The following is a 20,431-nucleotide window of genomic DNA, read 5'->3' on the forward strand; positions in this document are numbered from 1 at the left end:
GGCATTAAGCCAATTAGAAACGAGAAATTAATAGTGATAACAAAATAGTATTCAAATCCAAAGGAAGAAGATACATATTCATATCTTTGCTGGCTATCACTGAGAAAGAGAGTAAGTAAATGGGAATTGTGGAGGAATGTTTGATCAAGGAAAAAATATCACCTCCCAATACCTATGATGCTGTTGTTCTTGGTGGCACCTTTGACCGGTTACACGACGGCCATCGCCTTTTCCTCAAGGTAACCCACTCAATTCTTGTTTTCAATTTTAGTTCTGTTTGGTAAATTCTGAAATCAAAAAGAAATGATTTTGTTGATTGTAGGCATCAGCAGAGCTAGCTAGAAATAGAATTGTTGTTGGAGTTTGTGATGGTCCTATGCTCACCAATAAGCAGGTTTCATTTATTTCTTCTTAATCATCTTTTTTTCTTTGCTTATTAATATTGTTCCTATTTAAGGAGATGTAAATTGTCTTAGCTAAAAGTAAATTAAATATGCTCTATTTTAAAAAGTAGGAACATGTTTATTCATTGATTATTGTGATATTACAATTGGAAAACAATTGTTGTTGTGTAGTTTGACTTAGGCAAATTGACAATTTTCTTCCATTGAAGAGATTGGAAATTTTTGTATTTGCAGTTTGCTTACTTGATACAGCCCATTCAAGAAAGGATGCGGAATGTTCAAAATTTCATCAAGGTATTTCTTACATTTGCAAAGAATGCTTTTTTCAATCTTTCAAATTCTAGGTCATTGTGTTCAACTGCATATAATCAGTTTGATCTTCATATCCAATATTAGTTTTGCAGCTCATGTGGTTTCCTTGTGCATGCTTTGTATCTCTAAATGGAACCCCTAATATCATCATCAAACTTATATCTTTTGTGCAGTCTATAAAATCTGAACTTGCAGTTCAAGTTGAACCTATTATAGATCCCTATGGACCTTCAATCGTTGATCCAAATTTGGAGGCTATAGTTGTAAGGTAAGTTTCATTTGTTTATTATGTTCGCGTAGTTCTCATCTTCGTTTCCTGATTTTGACTTTGCTTTTATAAGTTACTACAATTTGGTCCCTTAATCAGATATCACTCTTCCAATAAATATAGAGATAATTACTAGTATCATCCCTTGAATTGATCTCAAGTTTCACTCATCACCGGCCCCTCTCGTTATTTATGACCAGTTTTTGTTTTTGCGGCAGTAAGGAGACCGTAGCAGGTGGGATCTCGGTTAATAAGAAGAGGGCTGAGAAAGGACTTCCACTTCTAAAGGTTTGAGTTTCCTTCTCATTCATAAATGTACTGTGGTCTGCATCTGTTGTATAAATGTCTTGAAATAGAATTGAAATAATCTTAAATGAGCAGATTGAGGTTGTGGATCTTCTTTCTGAAGGATCTAGTGGAGATAAGCTCAGCTCCACCATGTTAAGAAGACTTGAGGCTGACAAGGCTCAAAAACAACCAGTCTCAGAAAAGGAACTTTAAGCTTCAATCACTTCAGCGTATTAGACTACGGCTTTAGCGAATATGTCACACGAATTAGAATAATTTCTTGATGTGATCTCTACGGTGTTCTTTTTAAAATATATTTTACGGAATACATAGAAATAAAGCAATGTGGTTCTTCTACACATGCTTTTCACACAATACCATAAAATCTTCAGTTGTTTCTATTCAGAATGGATTATGATAAAAACTAGAGATAATTGTGTCTTCCCTTATCTTTTGGAAGAACTTGGTTTTTTTTATCTCTTTACAAACATATTTAACATATATTTATATTTTAGTTAGTTAAAAGATATACTATATGAATTAATAATTTATTTATTCTAGATAAGTTAATAGAAATGATGTAATTTGATTATATGATTTACAAAGGTATATTATAGATGTTTCCTATAGCAGAGGTGCTTTTGAAATCGCAATAATTAGTAATGTTTCTCTTGATTGAGGCAACAGTTCAGTTTTTAGGTTTTTATTATGTCATTTTGAGGATTCATTTATTTATTAAGTTATTAACAATTTATATTTTTGGTGTCTTAATTTTGCTGACTATACCTATTTTAATATTTGATTTTTTTAATTAATATTTTTAACTGTATAAAGATATAGCAAACATGTGATATTTAGCTGCTTTTCGGTCCCCCATTGTTCTAAAAAAAAAAAAAACAATTCACATGTCCTTCAATTTCTTTATCATAGTAGCAAACAAAAATGGCAAATAACTTATTAACTTGGAATCAAAATTATAATAGCGAACTTGAAATTTATTTTTAGACTTATTTGTAATCAGGTGATCGAAAAATGATTGAGTAGTCCTTTGATATATTTTAAAAAGTTAAAACACAAATAAAAAAATACCAAAACTTGAACACAAAAAAATTCCAAATACCAGTCATGTGATTTTTTCTTTTATTTAAATTCAACATGCTTCATTTTGGCTATCATATTATCATGCACCCATCTGAACTTTTTTGTATTTTTAAAGAGCAAAGAAAAATAAAATCTCCTCCTAACAAAAAAAATTTTAAAAATAATAATATTTTTATTCTGCAAAAGGATATTAAATTTTCTTCTAATTTGCGAACAAAAAATTAAAATTTAAATAATGTCGCTTGATGATCAATGTGCGATAGACCTGTTCATCGGCCGGGCTCAGGCCGGACCCTTCAGGCTTTTTTATTTTTTTTATACAAGCTCAAGTTCAGTACAAGTTCGACTCGGTCTTTGTTTATCTATCCAAATCTAGCCCAAACACTATATATTTGCGGGTCCGGGCCGGATTTGGATGGACTTACATATAAAATTTAGAGATTTTTAGACAAATACCCTCAAATAGACAAAATATTCTCACTCATACCTATTGACTAAAAGAATAATAATTTTACCATTTGACTCAAGTTTCTTTGCAAAAATACGACTTTTTCAATTCTGATAAGTAACATCTGCTACTCCTTAGTCTATTTAGCTTGTTTCAATTGTTGAATAGACCTACGAAGAAACTAGCTAGAGAAACCAAAAACAGTCCCGATCCGCCATGGATTCATCCAAAGATCGTAAAACGATTTCTTAAACAGGTATGAGAATCTTTACAAGAATCAAATTCGCATTAGTCTGATTTACTATTCTTCCTTTAGTGTCGCTGGAATCGAGATTCCGGCAGCGGAACTGAAAATCACCGGCTATAATTTCTCAGATTTGAATCGGGGCAAGTAGTTGTGTGTTCGGAGGTGGAATTGGTGGCTGACTCGAATTTGACCAACTTTGCCGAGTGAAATTTCATACAACTGCATTTATTGTTGAAATGGGTGAGTTGCTTCGATTTGATTTGGGTGAGAAAGTTGAGAAGCGTATCACTGGTTTGAAAAATGAGCTTATTTCATGGGTTTCTAATAGAGAGGAAGATGGCAGAGAAAGATGTTTGTTTTATCATACATTTAGCAACACTGTTGATTTGTGCATGTTCTCTTCACTTTAATTCTTCTTTTTGTCCTGCTATTCTTGTTTGCAGGTGTGGGTGACTCGATTTTGGCCTAGCTTAGGTACTAACACTTTTGTCTAATTAAATTCAACACTTACAGAACAAGTTTAGGTACTAACACTTTTTAAAATTAAGTATAAATTTAAGTATAAATTTAAGGTTTACTAACGGTATTATTAAAATTAAGTATAAATTTATCGATTGCGACTTTGCTGGCTATTTTTCTTAAAAGATGGAAATAATATTTTGAAAAGTAAGTATAAATTTATCGACAGTTTACTCACGGTTAACTAACGGTGTACTATCACAAAAATTATATTAATTTCTTAAAAGATGGAAATTAACTATAAATTTATCGACGGTTTACTCACATTTAACTAACGGTTGTACTAAAAATAAATTTTTTAATTTTTTTAAAAGTGAAGTTTGTTTAAAATACACAATTCAAGTTTACCAACAATTTATTAACCATATAATCATGATAAAAATTATTACAAATTTCCAACGGTTAACCTAACATTTACTAATAGTATATTACAACTAATATTAACATATTGCTATTAATTTCCTATCTTTGACAAGAAAATCACAAAAAATAAGGACTTTCTAACTATTAAAGAAACCAATCTCTATTAAAAATCACATCTCTTAAGAAATAGAAAATGGATCATAATAATGTTGTCTCATGGTAAACATATATAGTGAAAATAGAAATAAAAACACTCATAAATAAGCCACCAATATATATATACATATACATAAAAATGACACTGTTATTTCATACAGACTTCTCCATACCCACATCATCACAAAAAGCTTATGGATGCTTTTTTTATATCGGTTTACTAAATATAAATTTACCAACGGTTTACTATCAGTTAAAAAACAATTTATTATTGTTTATTTTTTAAAAATTATAAAATATTAAACTTATGGTTTATATCGGTTTACTAAATATAAATTTACCAACGGTTGACTATCGGTTTAGTAACGGTTTACTAAATATAAATTTACCAACGGTTTACTACTAGTTTACCTAAAAAACTATTCACTATTGTTTATTTTTAAAAAAAATATAGAATATTAAACTTATGGTTTATATCGGTTTACTAAATATAAATTTACCAACAGTTTACTTAAAAAACAATTTATTATTGTTTATTCTTTAAAAAATATAAAATATTAAACTTATGGTTTATATCGGTTTACTAAATATAAGTTTACCAACGGTTGACTATCGGTTTAGTAACGGTTTACTGAATATAAATTTACCAACAGTTTACTTAAAAAACAATTTATTATTGTTTATTCTTTAAAAAATATAAAATATTAAACTTATGTTTTATATCGGTTTACTAAATATAAATTTACCAACGGTTGACTATCGGTTTAGTAACGGTTTACTGAATATAAATTTACCAATGGTTTACTATCAGTTTACTTATTGTTAATTTTTTTAAAATTATAAAATATTAAACTTATGTTTTATATCGGTTTACTAAATATAAATTTACCAACGGTTGACTATCGATTTAGTAACGGTTTACTGAATATAAATTTACCAATAGTTTACTATCAGTTTACTTATTGTTAATTTTTTTAAAATTATAAAATATTAAACCTGTGTTTTATATCGGTTTACTAAATATAAATTTACCAACGGTTTATTATCAGTTTACTTAAAAAACAATTTACTATTGTTTATTTTTTAAAATTATAAAATATTAAACTTATTGTTTATATCGGTTTACTAAATATAAGTTTACCAACGGTTGACTATCAGTTTACTTAAAAAAAATTTACTATTGTTTATTTTTTAAAATTATAAAATACTAAACTTATCGTTTATATCGGTTTACTAAATATAAGTTTACTAACGGTTGACTATCACATTACTAACGATTTACTAAAAAAAATAAACGGTTTACTCACGGTTCACTAACGGTATTCTAAAAGCAAAATTATAAAAAATATAGAAAGGCCAATAAACGTTTTTACACGAAATACTACAACTTATAATCGTATACTCAAAATAAAAATTATTACACATTTATCAACAGTTAACCCAACGTCTACTGACGGTGTACTAAAAATAAGGTTATTGGTGTACCATTAGTTAACTACCAATGGTTGACTGTTGGTTTACTAAAAAAGATAAACGGTTTACTCACGGTTCACTAACGACATTCTAAAAATAAAAATATAAAAAGGCCAATATACTTATTTACACAAAATACTACAACTTATAGCCATATATTCAAAATAAAAATTATTACACATTTACCAACAGTTAACCCAACGTCTACTGACAGTGTACTAAAAATAAGGTTATGGGTGTACCACTAGTACACCATTGGTTAACTGGCAATAAAAAATAAAATTCAGTAACAGTTTACTAACGATTTTATTAATGATATATTCAAAATAAAATTTATTATAAATTAACCAACGGTTTACCCAATGTTAACCATTGGTTACCCAACACCATTCATTTTCAATTACTAAAAAAATTGCTAACCTTTTACTAAAAGATAAATTAATTTACTAATCGTTTACTAACAATTGACTATCGTTTTACTAAGAATTAGACAACAGTTTTAGAATTATAGAAACAACATAAATCATAGCATTTAAAATTTATTTAAAAAAATAAATACAAAAAGCAATAATGCCCGAGAAGGATACAAAAAGCAATAAATGCTCTGTATGTTACCCCTTAGAACAATTTTCGTGTTTTCATTGAACCAAATTGCTCACATTGAACCAAATTGCTATCAACCACAAAAGTAGAAGCAAACCAAGAGCAATACAAATGGGACTTTCATATCTACATGGAGTGGTGCAAAGGGAATGCCACAACCGCCAAATTGAAAAATCCCACTAAAAAAAATGATAAACAATGGGGTCTCTTTGCTGTTCTTGAAGCCTAATAGAAACCTAAGCTGAAACAAATTCACTTCATTAAAAAAATTGTTAGGTTTACCAACGGTTAACTTAATATGTACTAACGGTATTATTAAAATTAAAATAATTGGTTTACTTAAAATATAAATTACTATTTTTTATTTTATTTTTTATTTTTAAATCATAAAATGTTAAAATAAATTATTATTTAATTTATTATTAGTTTACCAATAATAGTATAAAAAATGTATTAAATTAGTTTCAACTTTATTATTTTTATTTTATAATAAAAATAACTTTGCTATTAATTTATTATCGGTTTACTAACGGTTTACTAAACATCTGTTTATTATTAGTTCATTAACATTTGAAATAGAAGTAGGCAAATCTTTATGGTAAAACAAAAAAAACTGAATATGACACTAATGATAGATAGCTATAAAAGAACAGAAATCAATATTATACTCCAAATAAGTTGACAAAAGATGAGACTATTAATGGTTAAGCAACATTAGTATGCTCTTGAATTTGTTTAATACATACATAGCACATGTTAGAAGCAGACCCCCGAACTTTTGGCCTCATTTACCATCTGCCAATACATTTAATTTTAAACCGAGTGAGCAAACAAATAAAGGGGTCTAAACCAATAATTGGTGGGACAATTCTACTGTTTCTATTAATAAATATTTGCGTACTGCAAAAAACACTAAAAAGACACAATCAGGTCTTTATGATCCAAACTTTTAGTGTTTGCTGAATTTTGTCCCAACTAAGAGGAGTAACCAATTGTTCAACTCTAGCTAGTGATTACTATACTGCTCTATTATATAGGTGTAACGCTGCTCTAATATCATTAATATATGGTGAAAAAAAACCATATTATTTTACAATGCTACTCTCTCAGTCATACAATCGAGCATGTTATGTGCATAAACTAAACTAAGCTATGATCTCCAGTTCTAATTGATTGCATACCCATCTTGTGCAGAGAGTTGCATCAGATGAACAAAAAAGAAAGAATAAAGAAATATAACTCAACTCACTAATGACTAAATATCCTAAATTAATTACAATATGCGATTTCATTTCAACAAAATCAAGTAACGCCAAGCACCACCGCCGCTGTCTCCGATCGTCTTCTACGACGCTGAGCATCCGCTTTTTCTTATGCTCTCAAGGCGGAGAGCCGATTGCAAATTTCAATTATATGGTTTATGGCAAAATGGTAGTCTCGACGGCATTCATCAACGACGATATGATGATTCCGATTATGGCAAAAAAGGTAGTCTCTGCTGATTCCGATAACGACGAAGCACTAATGTTGTTGTTGTTATTGTTGTTTGATTGATTTCTTTTAGGTGAAACTGAGAACCTGATTTTATACAAAAGAATCGTAAAATTAAAAAAAGAAAAGTTAGGTATGAGACACGCTTATTTCATGTAGTGATTTTGCAATGAAACATTATGATCCGTATTCATGAGATTAATTAGGCCTTTGGTGGTGCTGGGCCTAATTTCCTCTAAAATTTATAAACTAGTTTTTTTGGGCCTCCAGCTAGATTTGGGGCAAAAGATCATTGTCCAATTCTAGTCCTGGGCTTGAACTGGCCTTATCCAAGCCCATGAACATATCTAGTGTGTGAGTACGAAGACATGAAAATTGCAATGAGGAAAATTAAACAAAGGAGAGCACTAAAACGATGCCGTTGGGAAAATTGCATCACAGCCTACTTTGGCGGTGTAGAAGCGGGTGTGTAGTGTAACGGCTACCATTTTAAATACAACCGAATTTTGAATCGTTTCAAAAAATCTCTTCAAAGAGTCGTTAATAAAACTGAAAAAAATCCATTCATCTCCCTCTTTAAAAATCCCGGATTTCCAGTTTTCTTAATCTTTCTCCTCTCTTTTCTTCAAAATCTCTAGTTCCCCAAACCCTAACATATTATCAGAAAAAAGAATAAACAGAGGGCACCTAGTTTTTTCGAGGTAACTGCTCTTTTTTGTTCATCTTGTTTTCATTATATTTACAGTTTCTTTATCTTTTCCACTGTTCTTAAATATTTCTTTTTGATTTAATCCAAATCTTGAATCTGTTTAAACAGTATTCTTTCTTATTCTTGATACATTTGTTTTGCAGGGATTGGTGTATTTGCAAAATTCTTGCAAAGATGAATGATCTTATGACCAAATCATTCTTAAGTTATGTAGACCTCAAGAAACAAGCCCAAATGGATCTTCAAACCGAATCGGATTTAGAATCGGGGCACCATAACCCTACTTCAGATGACCCAAATCTGTCTCAGTTCTTTCAAGAAGTTGATGCAATCAACGCAGAAATGGAAGAGATCACTAGTCTCTTGTCTGATCTTCAAGCACTTGATCAAGAAACCAAGTCTACTCACAGTAACAAAGTTCTTCGCGGGTTAAGAGATCGAATAGAATCTAATATAACAGCAGTTTTAAGGAAAGCCAAGATTGTTAAAGCAAGACTCGAATCGATGGATCGATCCAATCAATCGAATCGGAAAATATCATATTTGTATCGACAAGGAAGTCCTATCGACAGGACAAGAATAACTCTCAGTAATGGCTTGAGGGTTAAGTTCAGGGAAATAATGAATGAATTTCAGGTTTTAAGAGACAAGATTTTATCTGATTACAGAAATGATCTCAAGAGAAGGTATTTTACTGCAACCGGAGAAGATCCGAGCGAAGAAATGATCGATAAAATCGTTTCGGGGAGTGTCGAAATTCGAGTGTTTGAAGGGAAATTAGAAGGGAAGGAGAGGCATGAGGCTGTGATGGATATTCGGAGAAGTTTGACAAAGCTGCAAAATGTGTTTCTTGATATGGGGGTATTGGTGGAAACACAAGGGGAGAAGTTGAATGAGATCGAAGAAAATGTGGGGTATGCTGGTAATTTTATCAGTGGAGGAACTGATAGTCTTTACTATGCTAAGCAAATGAAGAATAAGAATAAGGTTTTGGTTTTCTGGGTTTGGTATGTCCTTTTGGTTATACTTTTGGTTTGCATTGTTGGGTTGTTGGCTTCTTGAATTTCATTATTTTCTTAGTCTGCAATGTAAATTCATTCTTGTTTCTGCTTTTAGGATTCTGAAATGAATTTTTATTTTTATCATATTATATTATATAGTATGCATTCATTCATACTCTAGAATCTAGTTTTTGTTGTTCTTTCTTTTATGTTGATCTGTATTTGCTGGCTAAATTTCATTTGTTGTGTCAAAGCAAAAGTTGAATTAAACTGTTTTACTGAATTAACTAAACCTAAAGTTAATTTTGTGTTGATTAAAATAGTTTTGAAAAATTGATTTAAATGTAAATGAATTGAGAATTTAGTTTTCAATTCTGGTTTGATTTTTACTAAACTCTATTCTAAAACGTAACATACATATACTTCCTCAATCCAATAAAAATAGAAAAAGTTTGACATTTTTGACGGTCCATTAGTTAAAAATAAATTATCAAAACACTCGTAATTTTTGAATTAGCATTTAATGTAATGGCTATATAATGATCCACTCTTTAAAATTTTAAAGTTTATTAAAGGAACATTTTAAAAAGTTGACCATAATAAATGAATTTCTAAATTTTTGAAGAAGTCACTTTTTCTATTTTATGGGACGGGGGAGTATATTGAATCATCACAAATTATGTTTTAAAACTATACTAATGGAATAAAAATGAACCAAACAAAAAGAATAAATTTAGATGAACATAACCAAATTTTATAAAAATATTTAATGTAATTTTGTTTTTATTTAATAGAATTGATTTTAGATTTTTATTAAAACCAAATCAAACTAAAAATACAAAGATGTCATTTTCGAAGTGAACTTTTAGCTATAACCAAAGTGCAGGAGACCAGCAATCCAAGTGTAAGAACGAGAGTTTTGAAACAAGAATAAAAAAGTTGTAGGAAAATAGAAAAGAACAAAAGTCATAAAAAGCAGAAGCTATCACTCGTTGGGTGGTTTCCGCTCTATATTATCTCAGGAACCTTATCCAACTTTGCTGAAACAAATTTAATCAGAAATACTCAATGGCATTGGTCGGGCTAGACTCGACCATGGCACAGACTTTATCTCTGCTCGATAGATGTTCAACAATGGTGGAATTAAAGCAGATCCATGCCCAGATGCTCAAAACAGGTCTTCATTTAGAAAGCATCACCACCAGCAAGCTGCTAGCTTTTGCTGCCTCTCCTAGTTCAGGTGACTTAACCTATGCCAATACAGTTTTTGACAGAATCAGCAGACCCAACAGTTTCATGTGGAATGCTATGATTCGAGGATATGCCGATAGCAACCAGCCCGAGCAAGCTTTTCTTTTTTATCATCAAATGTTGACTCATTCTGCTTTACACAATTCCCACACCTTTCCGTTTCTGCTCAAAGCCTGTTTGACCATAGGAGAGACTCTGCAAGTCCATGGGCATATCATAAAACTGGGTTTTGCTTCACAGCTTTATACCGCAAATTCCCTTCTTCATGCATATGCAACATTTGGCTTTATAACTTCTGCAAAATTACTCTTTGACCGAATTGCAGAACCAGACATTGTCTCTTGGAACTCGATCATTGATGCCTATATGAAATGCGGCGACACTGTAACAGCTTATCAACTATTCAGAGACAACCCAGAAAAAAATGCTGTTTCATTTACAATTATGATTTCTGGCCACATACGAGCAGGCCTTGACGAGAAGGCGCTGGACCTATTTCAAGAAATGCAGATTGCAGGTGTAAAACCAGACAAAGTAGAAATGACTAGCGTATTATCAGCATGTGCACATCTCGGAGCATTGGATCAAGGAAGATGGATTCATGCATACATTAAGACGAATGGAATGCATATAGACCCGATGTTAGGATGTGCTCTTATAAACATGTATGCAAAGTGTGGTAGTATGCAAGAAGCTTTAGCAGTGTTTAACAGAATAGGTAAGAAAAATATCTTTGTGTGGACTGCACTACTATATGGCTTTGCAATTCATGGACAGGGAAGAGAAGCCCTAAATTTATTAATGCAAATGCAAGTGGAAGGATTAAAGCCAAACCTCACAACTTTTACCGCTATTTTGACAGCATGCAGTTATGCAGGACTTGTTGACGAAGGAAAGTCGATTTTTGACAGCATGGCAAGAGTATATGGTTTGAATCCAACAGTGGAGCACTACGGATGCATGGTTGATCTATTGGGTCGAGCTGGATTGCTGAAGGAAGCATATGATCTGATCAAGGAAATGCCAATAACACCTAATGCAGTCATTTTGGGGACCCTGTTAAATGCCTGTCGAATTCATGGAAATGTAGAACTAGGTAAACAGATAGCAAAATATATCATCGAAATAGATCCTGGCCATAGCGGTCGCTATATTCACTTAGCAAACCTTCATGCTGCTGCAGGAGAATGGGATGAAGCAGCTGAAGCAAGGAGGACTATGAAAGCGAATGGAGTAATTAAACTTCCAGGATGCAGCACAATTAGTCTAGATGGGGCTGTCCATGGGTTTCTTGCTGGGGACAATTCCCATCCTGAAATTGAAAAGATTAACTGCAAGTGGTACCAAATCTCAGAGCGGTTAAGACAAGAAGGATATAAACCTGCAACACAGAATTTATTGCTTGATCTCAACGATGAAGAAAAAGAAACTGCCATGAATCAGCATAGTGAACGGCTGGCTGTTGCATTTGGACTAATCAGGACAAAACCAAGAACAACAATAAGAATTGTTAAGAATCTCAGAGTGTGTGAGGACTGCCACATAGTAATGAAACTTGTTTCCAAGATTTATGATAGAGAAATTATCATGCGGGACAGAAACCGTTTCCATGTTTTCAGTAATGGGAAATGCACTTGTGCTGATTATTGGTGAACACAAAATGAGGGACACCTGATTAAAGTAAGAACATAATGTTTACAGTCAAGCACTCAAGTCTGTCACTCTGTGTATAGAACTGTAATTTCAATTAACTTAAACTACAAATGACATCATAAAGAGAATTTAACTGTTGTGACTTATTGCTAGAATATCTTCCCTAATGCCGAAGATAAATGGAAATGGGAAGAAAGGATAGTATCATCCTATAATCAAAGCTTAAACAGTTCACTGCCACATTTTAGCCAACGCTGATATGCTGCTTCGCCGTCCAGATTTGCCCAGGCTCTAGCTCGACTTTACCAATCTGCATTAACAACATAGAAAGAGTAGGCGCCATGAGAAAATAACACTAAAGAAAATTACTCACCAAGAGTCAATGCCGGAACCTAAAACTTATTTAATAAGAATATCCACTTTTTTATTTACCATATAACGACTTTGCTAACCAACTACGTTCAAAAGCCAAGCACTAGAACTCCACAAAGCTTCGAATGTTATTCAAGAAGAAAGTAAATTCTATATACCTTGGCATTTTCAACACAAACGAAATCTTTGTAACATGCTTCCATCTGCAGATGTGGATTCCACAGTACAGTGTCTGACCAACTGCCATGAGTTAAAAGAATGGAAAAACCCAAAATGCGATCAGATGATGAAGGATATAGTGAACAAAGCACAATAAAACATCAATGCGTTGCCAATTCAGTACTTTTCACTCTTGAGGGTTATCAAATCACCCAACCCATTGTCAAGCTGCAACTCTGCGGGGGCGTCAAGGTAAACGCAATCAACAAAACCTGGGAAAGTGACCACATCCCTGATTTATCAACAGAGTTGTTAGAAAGTGCAACAATGAATTTATGAAAGGATTACTGAGTTTTCAACTTATCAGATAAGCAATCAATACAAAATTTTACACTATTAGGTGAGGCTTCAACTATGATATTTTTTCTTTTAGTTCACTCTCGCAAGCTAATGCCCATCGGGGTTGAAATGCGAATAACCACCCACCTTACCTTGTGCTCAAATATATAATTAACTGTTACGAGCAGTAGCAAGGGAACTCCTGAATCGCAGAAACCAATCTTGGTTTACAAGAGATTTACACATGGAAAGAAAAAGTCAATTTCTTAAATTAGTTTTCTTTATATTCCTATTTAGATATTGTTATTCTCCTTATTTAGGCTGGTTAGATTTTCCTAAATAAAGTGGGATTAGTCCAGCAGGTCGTTAGCTTGTTTTATGCTTTCCTAATTAAGGTAGGATTAGTCTAGTCAACCTTACTTTGTTTTCTATATAAACGTTATTTCATATGGAATAAAATAAGCATAATTTTACTAAAAGGGTTTGAACTCCTAAAGTTCAGAGATCGAAGGGTTCTCTCCAACGAGCCCTAAACTCAATTCAATATAGGTCGAAAAGGGAGAAACTCTAAACAAACAGGGTCTTTTTCTTTTGATCCTATAGTGAATCAAAGACCCGTAACTCGATCCCAAAGGCAGGACAATAACATTAACCAAATAGGAACTGTCATGGATCAAATTCTAAGTGTTTCAAAAATAGAAACTCCAACTCCATGTAAATAAAATCAATCCAAAAGTGTAAACTATTAGGTGAAAGTTGCTAACTCTAACTATGATTTTATTATATCTAACACAACTTAACCTAATTAAGCTTGCCTTTGCTAAAATGTTGATGGATGATTGTTTCCATGTTCAAATGTCTAGTAAATTTGACATTGTCATTACTACTGCATAAATTGACAAATGGAGAAGAAAACGAACATTGTCAGGTTAAGTTATAATCACCAAACAGAAATAAGAAACGTATTTTACTTATCCTTCTTTCTCTTTCTCGAGATTTGCCAATGAGTAAGAAAACAAAAGAACATATTGGTATATAAACACAACGTAAGAAAAATGTTGCTGACCTTTCCTCTTTGCCTTCAATAGGATTGGTAGGATCTGGATCCTTATTAAGCGTTTTGCAACCTTTCAAACCTCTCACAGATGCCCCAGTCACAGATGCCTGCAGGATGTTGTCCAAAATCAATATTCACAATGCATTGTTATTTCTGAAGCTAAGTAAATCTCAGAAACAAGTTCCCAAGTTCTGCATTTATCTTTGTAATAAAAAACAACTTCTCAATATTTGTGTCGAAATCAAATCTGATAGCAAAACATCATAATACTTGTTTGCTAATTGTTAAAGTTGTGATACTTACACTGAAATATGTATGTAGAGCCGTAGTAAATGAAAATGGCTTGTTGTCTGTATTTGTAATCTTTAGTTCTGTGGAAATGCTCTTCTCGTCAAGCACAACCTGCAAATAGTGGAATAGAAGAAAAACTTGACATGTGAATATTGAAATAGAATCTCGATAGAGAAATTGAGTGACTTAAAAATTCCAAGTACACTAAACTAAATAAAGATTTACTGTTACACTGACCACTGTTTCTCTACAGAGAAGTAATCACCTACCTTGTATAAAGCCTGGAAACCAAAGTCCCACATGGCGCGACTATAAGGACCATCCTTGAGCATGAGAGTTACTACAGGACTGCCTTCCACAATTTCAGAATCAACAACGGACCAATCCACATTCCTCGCAAATCCATGCTGTTAAGTACATTTGTAATCGCATAGTTAAACAAAAAGAATTCAATAGTAAAACACCAATTATAATCTAGAAGGAGCTTGGATCATGATATACCTGCTGAATAGCACCCGGTCCGAACTGGGGGAAACAATGTGGAATACCTCCACTGATAGGCTTTTTCTTGTTAAAGACAGCATCAGGTCTTACAAAAAGAAGGTCCTTGCCATTGGGAAGTTTCCATGATGTTACACAGCCTCCAAATAAATAAATCTCAGCCTCACTAATCGATAAAATAGAGGAATTAATTAATTAAGAAGAGAGAAGACAGCCAAAAAGTAGAGTAAAAAGGAGTGAATTGGGGAAATGAAAATACTAACCTACCATGAGGAGATGAAAGGACAACCTTGGGTAAATTACCTTCACCTTCACTAACTTTTACTCCAACACCTTCTTTACTGACACTTGCAAATGCCATGCCGCTGTTTCTTTGATATCGGCTAATACGCAAACAAAATGCTGATCAACGATCAAGAAAAAAAAAGTAAATTAGAAGGATTTAAAGGAAGAGAGACGGACTCACCGATTGAGTCGGCGGAGATTAAGGGTGGGGAGAGAAGAAGAAGAAAAGGGAATAGAAACGGTCGCCATAGAATACTTACAGAAAAATGGTGAGTCAGTGGTGGAGATGAATCCGAAGCTACGCTGCCCCTTCAAGTAGCGATCACTATTTACTGACTCGAATATGTCTGTTATATTCTGTTACTGTCTTCTGTTTTCTTTTTACCTTTCGTACTTGCTGCAAGTGTAAGCAAGGCCCAAGAGGCTAACCGGTGTGCCTGATCCGATGTCAATTATAAAGGCTGGTTACATCCTAAACTTTTCATTTATTTGCTACATTAACATCTCAACTTCTCATTTAAATCAGTTAATTTGATTATAGTTAAATTGAATTAATTTTGATGTAAATAAATAAAAATTGCAATTTCTTTTTTCTGGTTTAATTTTTACTACTAATTAATCAAATCGAAATCATCTATTAAAAAAAGAACTATAATTTTTAACTAGCCCATTAAATAATTGTTTATAATTATTTATAAGCTAGAACATCGTAAACTTAATTCGTGTTGATTTTTTTTTCAAATCATGATATACATGATAAACATTCTTTTAAAAGACAAACAAAATCATGCTTAACATCATTTTATTGCATATTTGATAAGAAGTTGTAGTTGAATCGCAAGCTAATAAAATTTGTAAATTTTAATCGAAGTTGTTATAATCAAATCGCGAGCTTTCTGTATAGGAAAAATATGTTTTTAATTTTTTTTTTCTAAAGTTATAGTTGAATTGTGTATAAAGCTCATTTTATTGCAGATTTGATTAAAAAAGAAGAAGTTATAATTGAATTGCAAGCTAATCAAAACTTCGTAAATTTAATCAAAGTTGTTATAATCAGATCGTGAGCTTCCTGTATAGGAAAAAATGTTTTTTTTTTCAAAGTGCATTTTATAGTTAAAATAAAATATAAATTTAAAAATAAAAGAAATTATAATGAAAATATAAAGAAAATGGAAAGTTGGTAAATGTGTAAAGTTTCCAAACCTAAAAGGCTAAAACCCAATTCGAACTAAATAAGCCCAAATGTGAAGAATCCCCCATATCGGCCGGCAATAGAGATGAAGAATTCCCGTTGCCGCTACTTCATCCACCGTGGAAGCCATCGTAAAAGCTAAACCACCGCCATTGTTGCTGGATTCATTTCATCTCCATCTGCAACCTCTTCTCTCCGAGGCAATATCCAACTTCTCATGTGCCGGAACACAAAAGTCCAAGTAACAGTAATTAAAATTAAAATTTTGTTAATTTTTGTGTCTGCTCCTCACTTTCTGTGCAACCAAACAAATGCTGTTCTATTAATTATTCGACAAGCTTCGATCTTCTGTAAAATTAGTAAACCGCTATTAGATTCAGACACTGGTATACCCAACAAATTTCACAATGCATGCCGAATCAGCCACCATAGTTCAGATTCTTTGGTTTTTTGGCATATCAGCTTGCATTAAGCTCATTTTAATCCCATCATACCACAGCACAGACTTTGAGGTCCATCGGCATTGGCTCGCTTTAACCCATTCCCTCCCTTTAACTCGATGGTACGTCGACGAGACTAGCCCCTGGACTCTCGATTACCCTCCGTTTTTCGCTTACTATGAATATTTTCTCTCCCTTTTTGCCCAATTTATCGACCCTCAAATAGTTGACATCTACAGAGGCCTCAATTATAAGTCAAACACTGTCCTCTACTTCCAAAGAATAACTGTGATCGTCTCAGATTTGTGTCTCTTACTAGGGCTTTATAGATTGACTAAAAATCTGGAGCCAAGGAAGAGAATTTTGAGTTGGGTTTTGGTGGTTTGGTCTCCAGGGCTTATAATGGTAGACCATATGCATTTTCAGTACAATGGGTTTCTACTAGGGCTCTTGTTGCTGTCTGTTTCGTACTTGCAAGAAGGGAGAGATGTGATGGGTGGTTTTGTTTTTGCAGTTTTGTTGTGTTTTAAGCACTTGTTTGCTGTGGCTGCACCGGTTTATTTTGTATACTTGATGAGGCACTATTGCTGGAAAGGATTTTTCGTAGGTTTTAGACGGCTTTCTGCATTGGGGGCGGTGGTTGTGGTAGTTTTCGCGGCTGCTTATGGTCCGTTCTTATACCATGGTCAGGTATTTGTGTTTTTGGTTTGTTTCTTGCATGAATGGAGTCAATGCCATAGTTTCTTATCATGTAATACTATTGTGTGGATGTCAGCATAATTAATTAACAGTGGGATTTCAGCTTTATGTAATACAATTACTGCTGTCGTTGTATGCCATCTAGCTATGCTCAATTGGTCATAATTTTATTAGCTTGGCATGTAGTCGTACTGGTTCTGGACCTCTTTGCCATTGAGTTGGGTGTGTTCTTGGGGCTATTTGGTATTCTCTTGTTTTGTATCTGATGATGTGTTTCTGGGTTCTTTATTTTCCTTAAACATCTTGACAGTGTTGTGTATGTACCTAGTTATTGACACTAATACGTAAATATATGGAGTGATGTATCATCTATGACACAGATGGACTTGGGAAGTACCCTGGTCAGTATCCACTAAATGTTCTGCGGCTAAATATATAGCAGAAAAGGAAGTGTCTGTAATAATCCTTTAACAAGAAGTCTGTATGCTCTATATAGTAAGCTCTGTAGTCTGTACATTCTGTTTCCACAGTACCTGCACTGACTAGTTCCCTGTGTTGTAAGAAAACACTGGCAGCATGCGCAAAACCTCCCTACTAATAGATATTATAAATATGGCAATTGGAATATTCGTATTGGTAAACAGTGTCAAAGAAAAATCATGTACTGAACTCTTTGTTTCTCTGTCTCATACACTTGATCACATAGACAATTGCACAGGGACAACAAATTGTTTTTCACAAAAGGTTATGCATAAGTCCTGCTATCTTTCCAATGATTAGTAGCTGATTTTATGACTATTCAATACAATACCTCTATTTTTTTGGTACATTGGTAAGAATCAATAATATATATTATGGTGCATTCATTATATAAATCCTACTTTGCAGATACAACAAGTTATCAGACGGATGTTTCCTTTTGGGAGGGGACTTTGCCATGCATACTGGGCTCCAAATTTTTGGGTGTTTTATATGATGTTGGATAAATGTCTTTCTATCATCTTCAGAAAACTAGGATTCAACATCCAAGCTCCAATTGCCTCATTTACTGGCGGGTTGGTAGGAGATTCATCTCCTTTTGCTGTATTGCCTCAGGTAATCTTTACACAATAAAATTGTTGTAGGCAAAAGAGAATGATGCTATAATTCTCCAACCACTTTAGATAATGTACTTGATGCGATATTTCTATGAAATAATATGTTCGACTAGTAGCTTCTTCTTCTTTGTCGTTTATGATAAATCATTCATGTTAGATGGCTGTGTGTGATAGACGTTTTTTTCTTGATTTAAACAAATAGGTAACAGTTAGACATCATTGCTTATCTGAAACATGGTTATTGGGAAATTGATTCTGGGAAATTAACTTTTGTTGAGTCAATGGACTTGTGTAATTTAACCACTAAAAAACTAACTCTGGTTCTAAGTTTTTTTTCCCCTTTCTCATTTGACTTTAATCTTTTTGAAAGACATCATGATGTTATCTGTTTAAATGAACTGAATTGCAGGTCACCCCCTTGACAACCTTCATCATGGTTTTGCTTGCCTTATCTCCTTGCCTCTTTAAAGCTTGGAAGAATCCTCAACCAAGATTTGTTGCTAGATGGATTGCTTATGCTTATACATGTGGCTTTTTCTTCGGTTGGCATGTCCATGAGAAAGCATCACTCCATTTTGTCATACCCTTGGCTATTATTGCATCACAAAGTCTGGAGGATGCAAGGCACTACTTCTTACTTTCTATAGGTATATGCTTATTCATGCCAAATTATGCTTAGGGGGGGAGGTTTTATGTTTATTTTTAATTCTAGTCATAGCCAAATAAGAAAAAGAGAGGATTTCATTGCCAAAACTGTCGTGTACTGCGCGCGTAAGCTATTAAACTGTAAAAACAATTACAGCGCACACACTTAGGGTTCAGCTGCTGCTGTGCAGCAACTATTTTTATGGGTACGGTATGAAAAATTCAATACCATAACCATGCTAAGAATCTTACTTGCTATTCGAGATACTACTAACATTTGCTTGCTGCTACGATGTTTACATCTCAATTAATCAATTTTTTGTATGAGATAAGAATATTTTTCCCCAAACAACACACTTGCTAGCATATGTGCACTGTAAATTTAGTGCAATATTTCACAGATAATTAATGCAATGGCCATTTGCACAATCCACAGCAAATTCCTCATTTTTTGTGTGGGCGCGACTGCAGATGGAGCGGGTAGCTTTAGTTGTTAATTTTTGTCATTAGAAATCACTTTCTAAAAAATGACATGAGTTGATGGTTTATGTTTTATGCATGCAGCATCCTATTACTCATTATTCCCACTTCTACACGAGGCTCAGGAATATCCTATCAAGGTGCTGCTGTTGCTATTACACACCATTCTGATGTGGTACAGTTTTTCTGCACAATTCATGACGAAAGAAAGGGATTCTGCAACAAAGGGAAGTGAACAATATGGTTCAAAGGGAAGATCAAGTGGCAATGTCGAAAGAGCACGCGTTTTTGGATGGGTTGGGAAGTGTTACCTGGTTGGTCTTTTGGGTATTGAAATATGGGGTCAGTTTTTGCATCCTTACTTTGTTGGTGATAAGCTTCCCTTTGTACCCCTTTTGTTAACCTCTACCTTCTGTGCATTGGAAATAATGTACTCATGGATATGGCAACTGAGATGGATCATTACATCCACCTGATTCTTTATGTTTTTTGTTCACGTTTTTGTATCTTACTTGAGGGTGGATTTCGGCTCTTTGTAGTTTCATAACGCAACATGCAATGCATTAGTATGATCATGATATTAACAA

General features: G+C 33.2%; 5 protein-coding genes across 7 annotated transcripts; 4 read left to right on the forward strand and 1 right to left on the reverse strand.

Moving 5' to 3' along the window:
• The first annotated feature begins 43 nt into the window (after positions 1-43).
• LOC126677378 (phosphopantetheine adenylyltransferase) lies at positions 44-1,713 on the forward strand. The gene is made up of 6 exons (XM_050371956.2): positions 44-239; positions 323-394; positions 639-698; positions 890-984; positions 1,203-1,272; positions 1,366-1,713. Exons 1-6 carry the CDS (start codon positions 120-122, stop codon positions 1,483-1,485), a joined length of 537 nt encoding a protein of 178 aa, XP_050227913.1. The 5' UTR covers positions 44-119; the 3' UTR covers positions 1,486-1,713.
• Positions 1,714-7,982: 6,269 nt separating this feature from the next.
• LOC126677375 (syntaxin-112) lies at positions 7,983-9,527 on the forward strand. The gene is made up of 2 exons (XM_050371951.2): positions 7,983-8,374; positions 8,526-9,527. The coding sequence occupies exon 2, from the start codon at positions 8,557-8,559 to the stop codon at positions 9,442-9,444; it is 888 nt and encodes a 295-aa protein (XP_050227908.1). The 5' UTR covers positions 7,983-8,374; positions 8,526-8,556; the 3' UTR covers positions 9,445-9,527.
• A 750-nt stretch (positions 9,528-10,277) lies between these two features.
• LOC126677371 (pentatricopeptide repeat-containing protein At5g66520) lies at positions 10,278-12,287 on the forward strand. Its single transcript, XM_050371944.2, has one exon. It carries the CDS (start codon positions 10,452-10,454, stop codon positions 12,285-12,287), a length of 1,836 nt encoding a protein of 611 aa, XP_050227901.1. The 5' UTR covers positions 10,278-10,451.
• LOC126677374 (putative glucose-6-phosphate 1-epimerase) lies at positions 12,275-15,691 on the reverse strand. Of its 3 annotated transcripts, XM_050371950.2 has the most exons (10): positions 15,680-15,691; positions 15,552-15,624; positions 15,270-15,408; positions 15,007-15,172; positions 14,775-14,912; positions 14,518-14,616; positions 14,224-14,321; positions 13,003-13,110; positions 12,818-12,899; positions 12,275-12,597 (listed from the first exon to the last, which is right to left on the reverse strand). In XM_050371950.2, the coding sequence occupies exons 3-10, from the start codon at positions 15,365-15,367 to the stop codon at positions 12,532-12,534; spliced, it is 855 nt and encodes a 284-aa protein (XP_050227907.1). In that variant the 5' UTR covers positions 15,368-15,408; positions 15,552-15,624; positions 15,680-15,691; the 3' UTR covers positions 12,275-12,531. The 3 variants fall into 3 exon arrangements, with proteins under 3 accessions (XP_050227907.1, XP_050227906.1, XP_050227905.1); XM_050371949.2 differs by lacking the exon at positions 15,680-15,691 and having other exon boundaries at positions 15,270-15,389; positions 15,552-15,647; XM_050371948.2 differs by lacking the exon at positions 15,680-15,691 and having other exon boundaries at positions 15,270-15,389; positions 15,473-15,625.
• Positions 15,692-16,464: 773 nt separating this feature from the next.
• LOC126677372 (probable dolichyl pyrophosphate Glc1Man9GlcNAc2 alpha-1,3-glucosyltransferase) lies at positions 16,465-20,431 on the forward strand. Its single transcript, XM_050371945.2, has 4 exons — positions 16,465-17,613; positions 18,511-18,717; positions 19,129-19,366; positions 19,929-20,431. The coding sequence occupies exons 1-4, from the start codon at positions 16,891-16,893 to the stop codon at positions 20,318-20,320; spliced, it is 1,560 nt and encodes a 519-aa protein (XP_050227902.1). The 5' UTR covers positions 16,465-16,890; the 3' UTR covers positions 20,321-20,431.

Source organism: Mercurialis annua, linkage group LG4, assembly GCF_937616625.2.
Source record: "Mercurialis annua linkage group LG4, ddMerAnnu1.2, whole genome shotgun sequence".
NCBI lineage: Eukaryota > Viridiplantae > Streptophyta > Magnoliopsida > Malpighiales > Euphorbiaceae > Mercurialis > Mercurialis annua.

Coding starts and splice junctions, on each gene's coding strand:
- LOC126677375 (XM_050371951.2), top strand. CDS start 8,557: ATGAATGATCTTATGACCAAATCATTCTTAAGTTATGTAGACCTCAAG.
- LOC126677371 (XM_050371944.2), top strand. CDS start 10,452: ATGGCATTGGTCGGGCTAGACTCGACCATGGCACAGACTTTATCTCTG.
- LOC126677372 (XM_050371945.2), top strand. CDS start 16,891: ATGCATGCCGAATCAGCCACCATAGTTCAGATTCTTTGGTTTTTTGGC. Junction 18,718..19,128: donor CTTTTGCTGTATTGCCTCAG/GTAATCTTTACA, acceptor ACTGAATTGCAG/GTCACCCCCTTGACAACCTT. Junction 19,367..19,928: donor CTACTTCTTACTTTCTATAG/GTATATGCTTAT, acceptor TTATGCATGCAG/CATCCTATTACTCATTATTC.
- LOC126677378 (XM_050371956.2), top strand. CDS start 120: ATGGGAATTGTGGAGGAATGTTTGATCAAGGAAAAAATATCACCTCCC. Junction 240..322: donor GCCATCGCCTTTTCCTCAAG/GTAACCCACTCA, acceptor TGTTGATTGTAG/GCATCAGCAGAGCTAGCTAG. Junction 395..638: donor CTATGCTCACCAATAAGCAG/GTTTCATTTATT, acceptor TTGTATTTGCAG/TTTGCTTACTTGATACAGCC.
- LOC126677374 (XM_050371948.2), bottom strand. CDS start 15,540: ATGGCGACCGTTTCTATTCCCTTTTCTTCTTCTTCTCTCCCCACCCTT. Junction 14,913..15,006: donor GACCGGGTGCTATTCAGCAG/GTATATCATGAT, acceptor TGTACTTAACAG/CATGGATTTGCGAGGAATGT. Junction 14,617..14,774: donor GTTTCCAGGCTTTATACAAG/GTAGGTGATTAC, acceptor CACTATTTGCAG/GTTGTGCTTGACGAGAAGAG.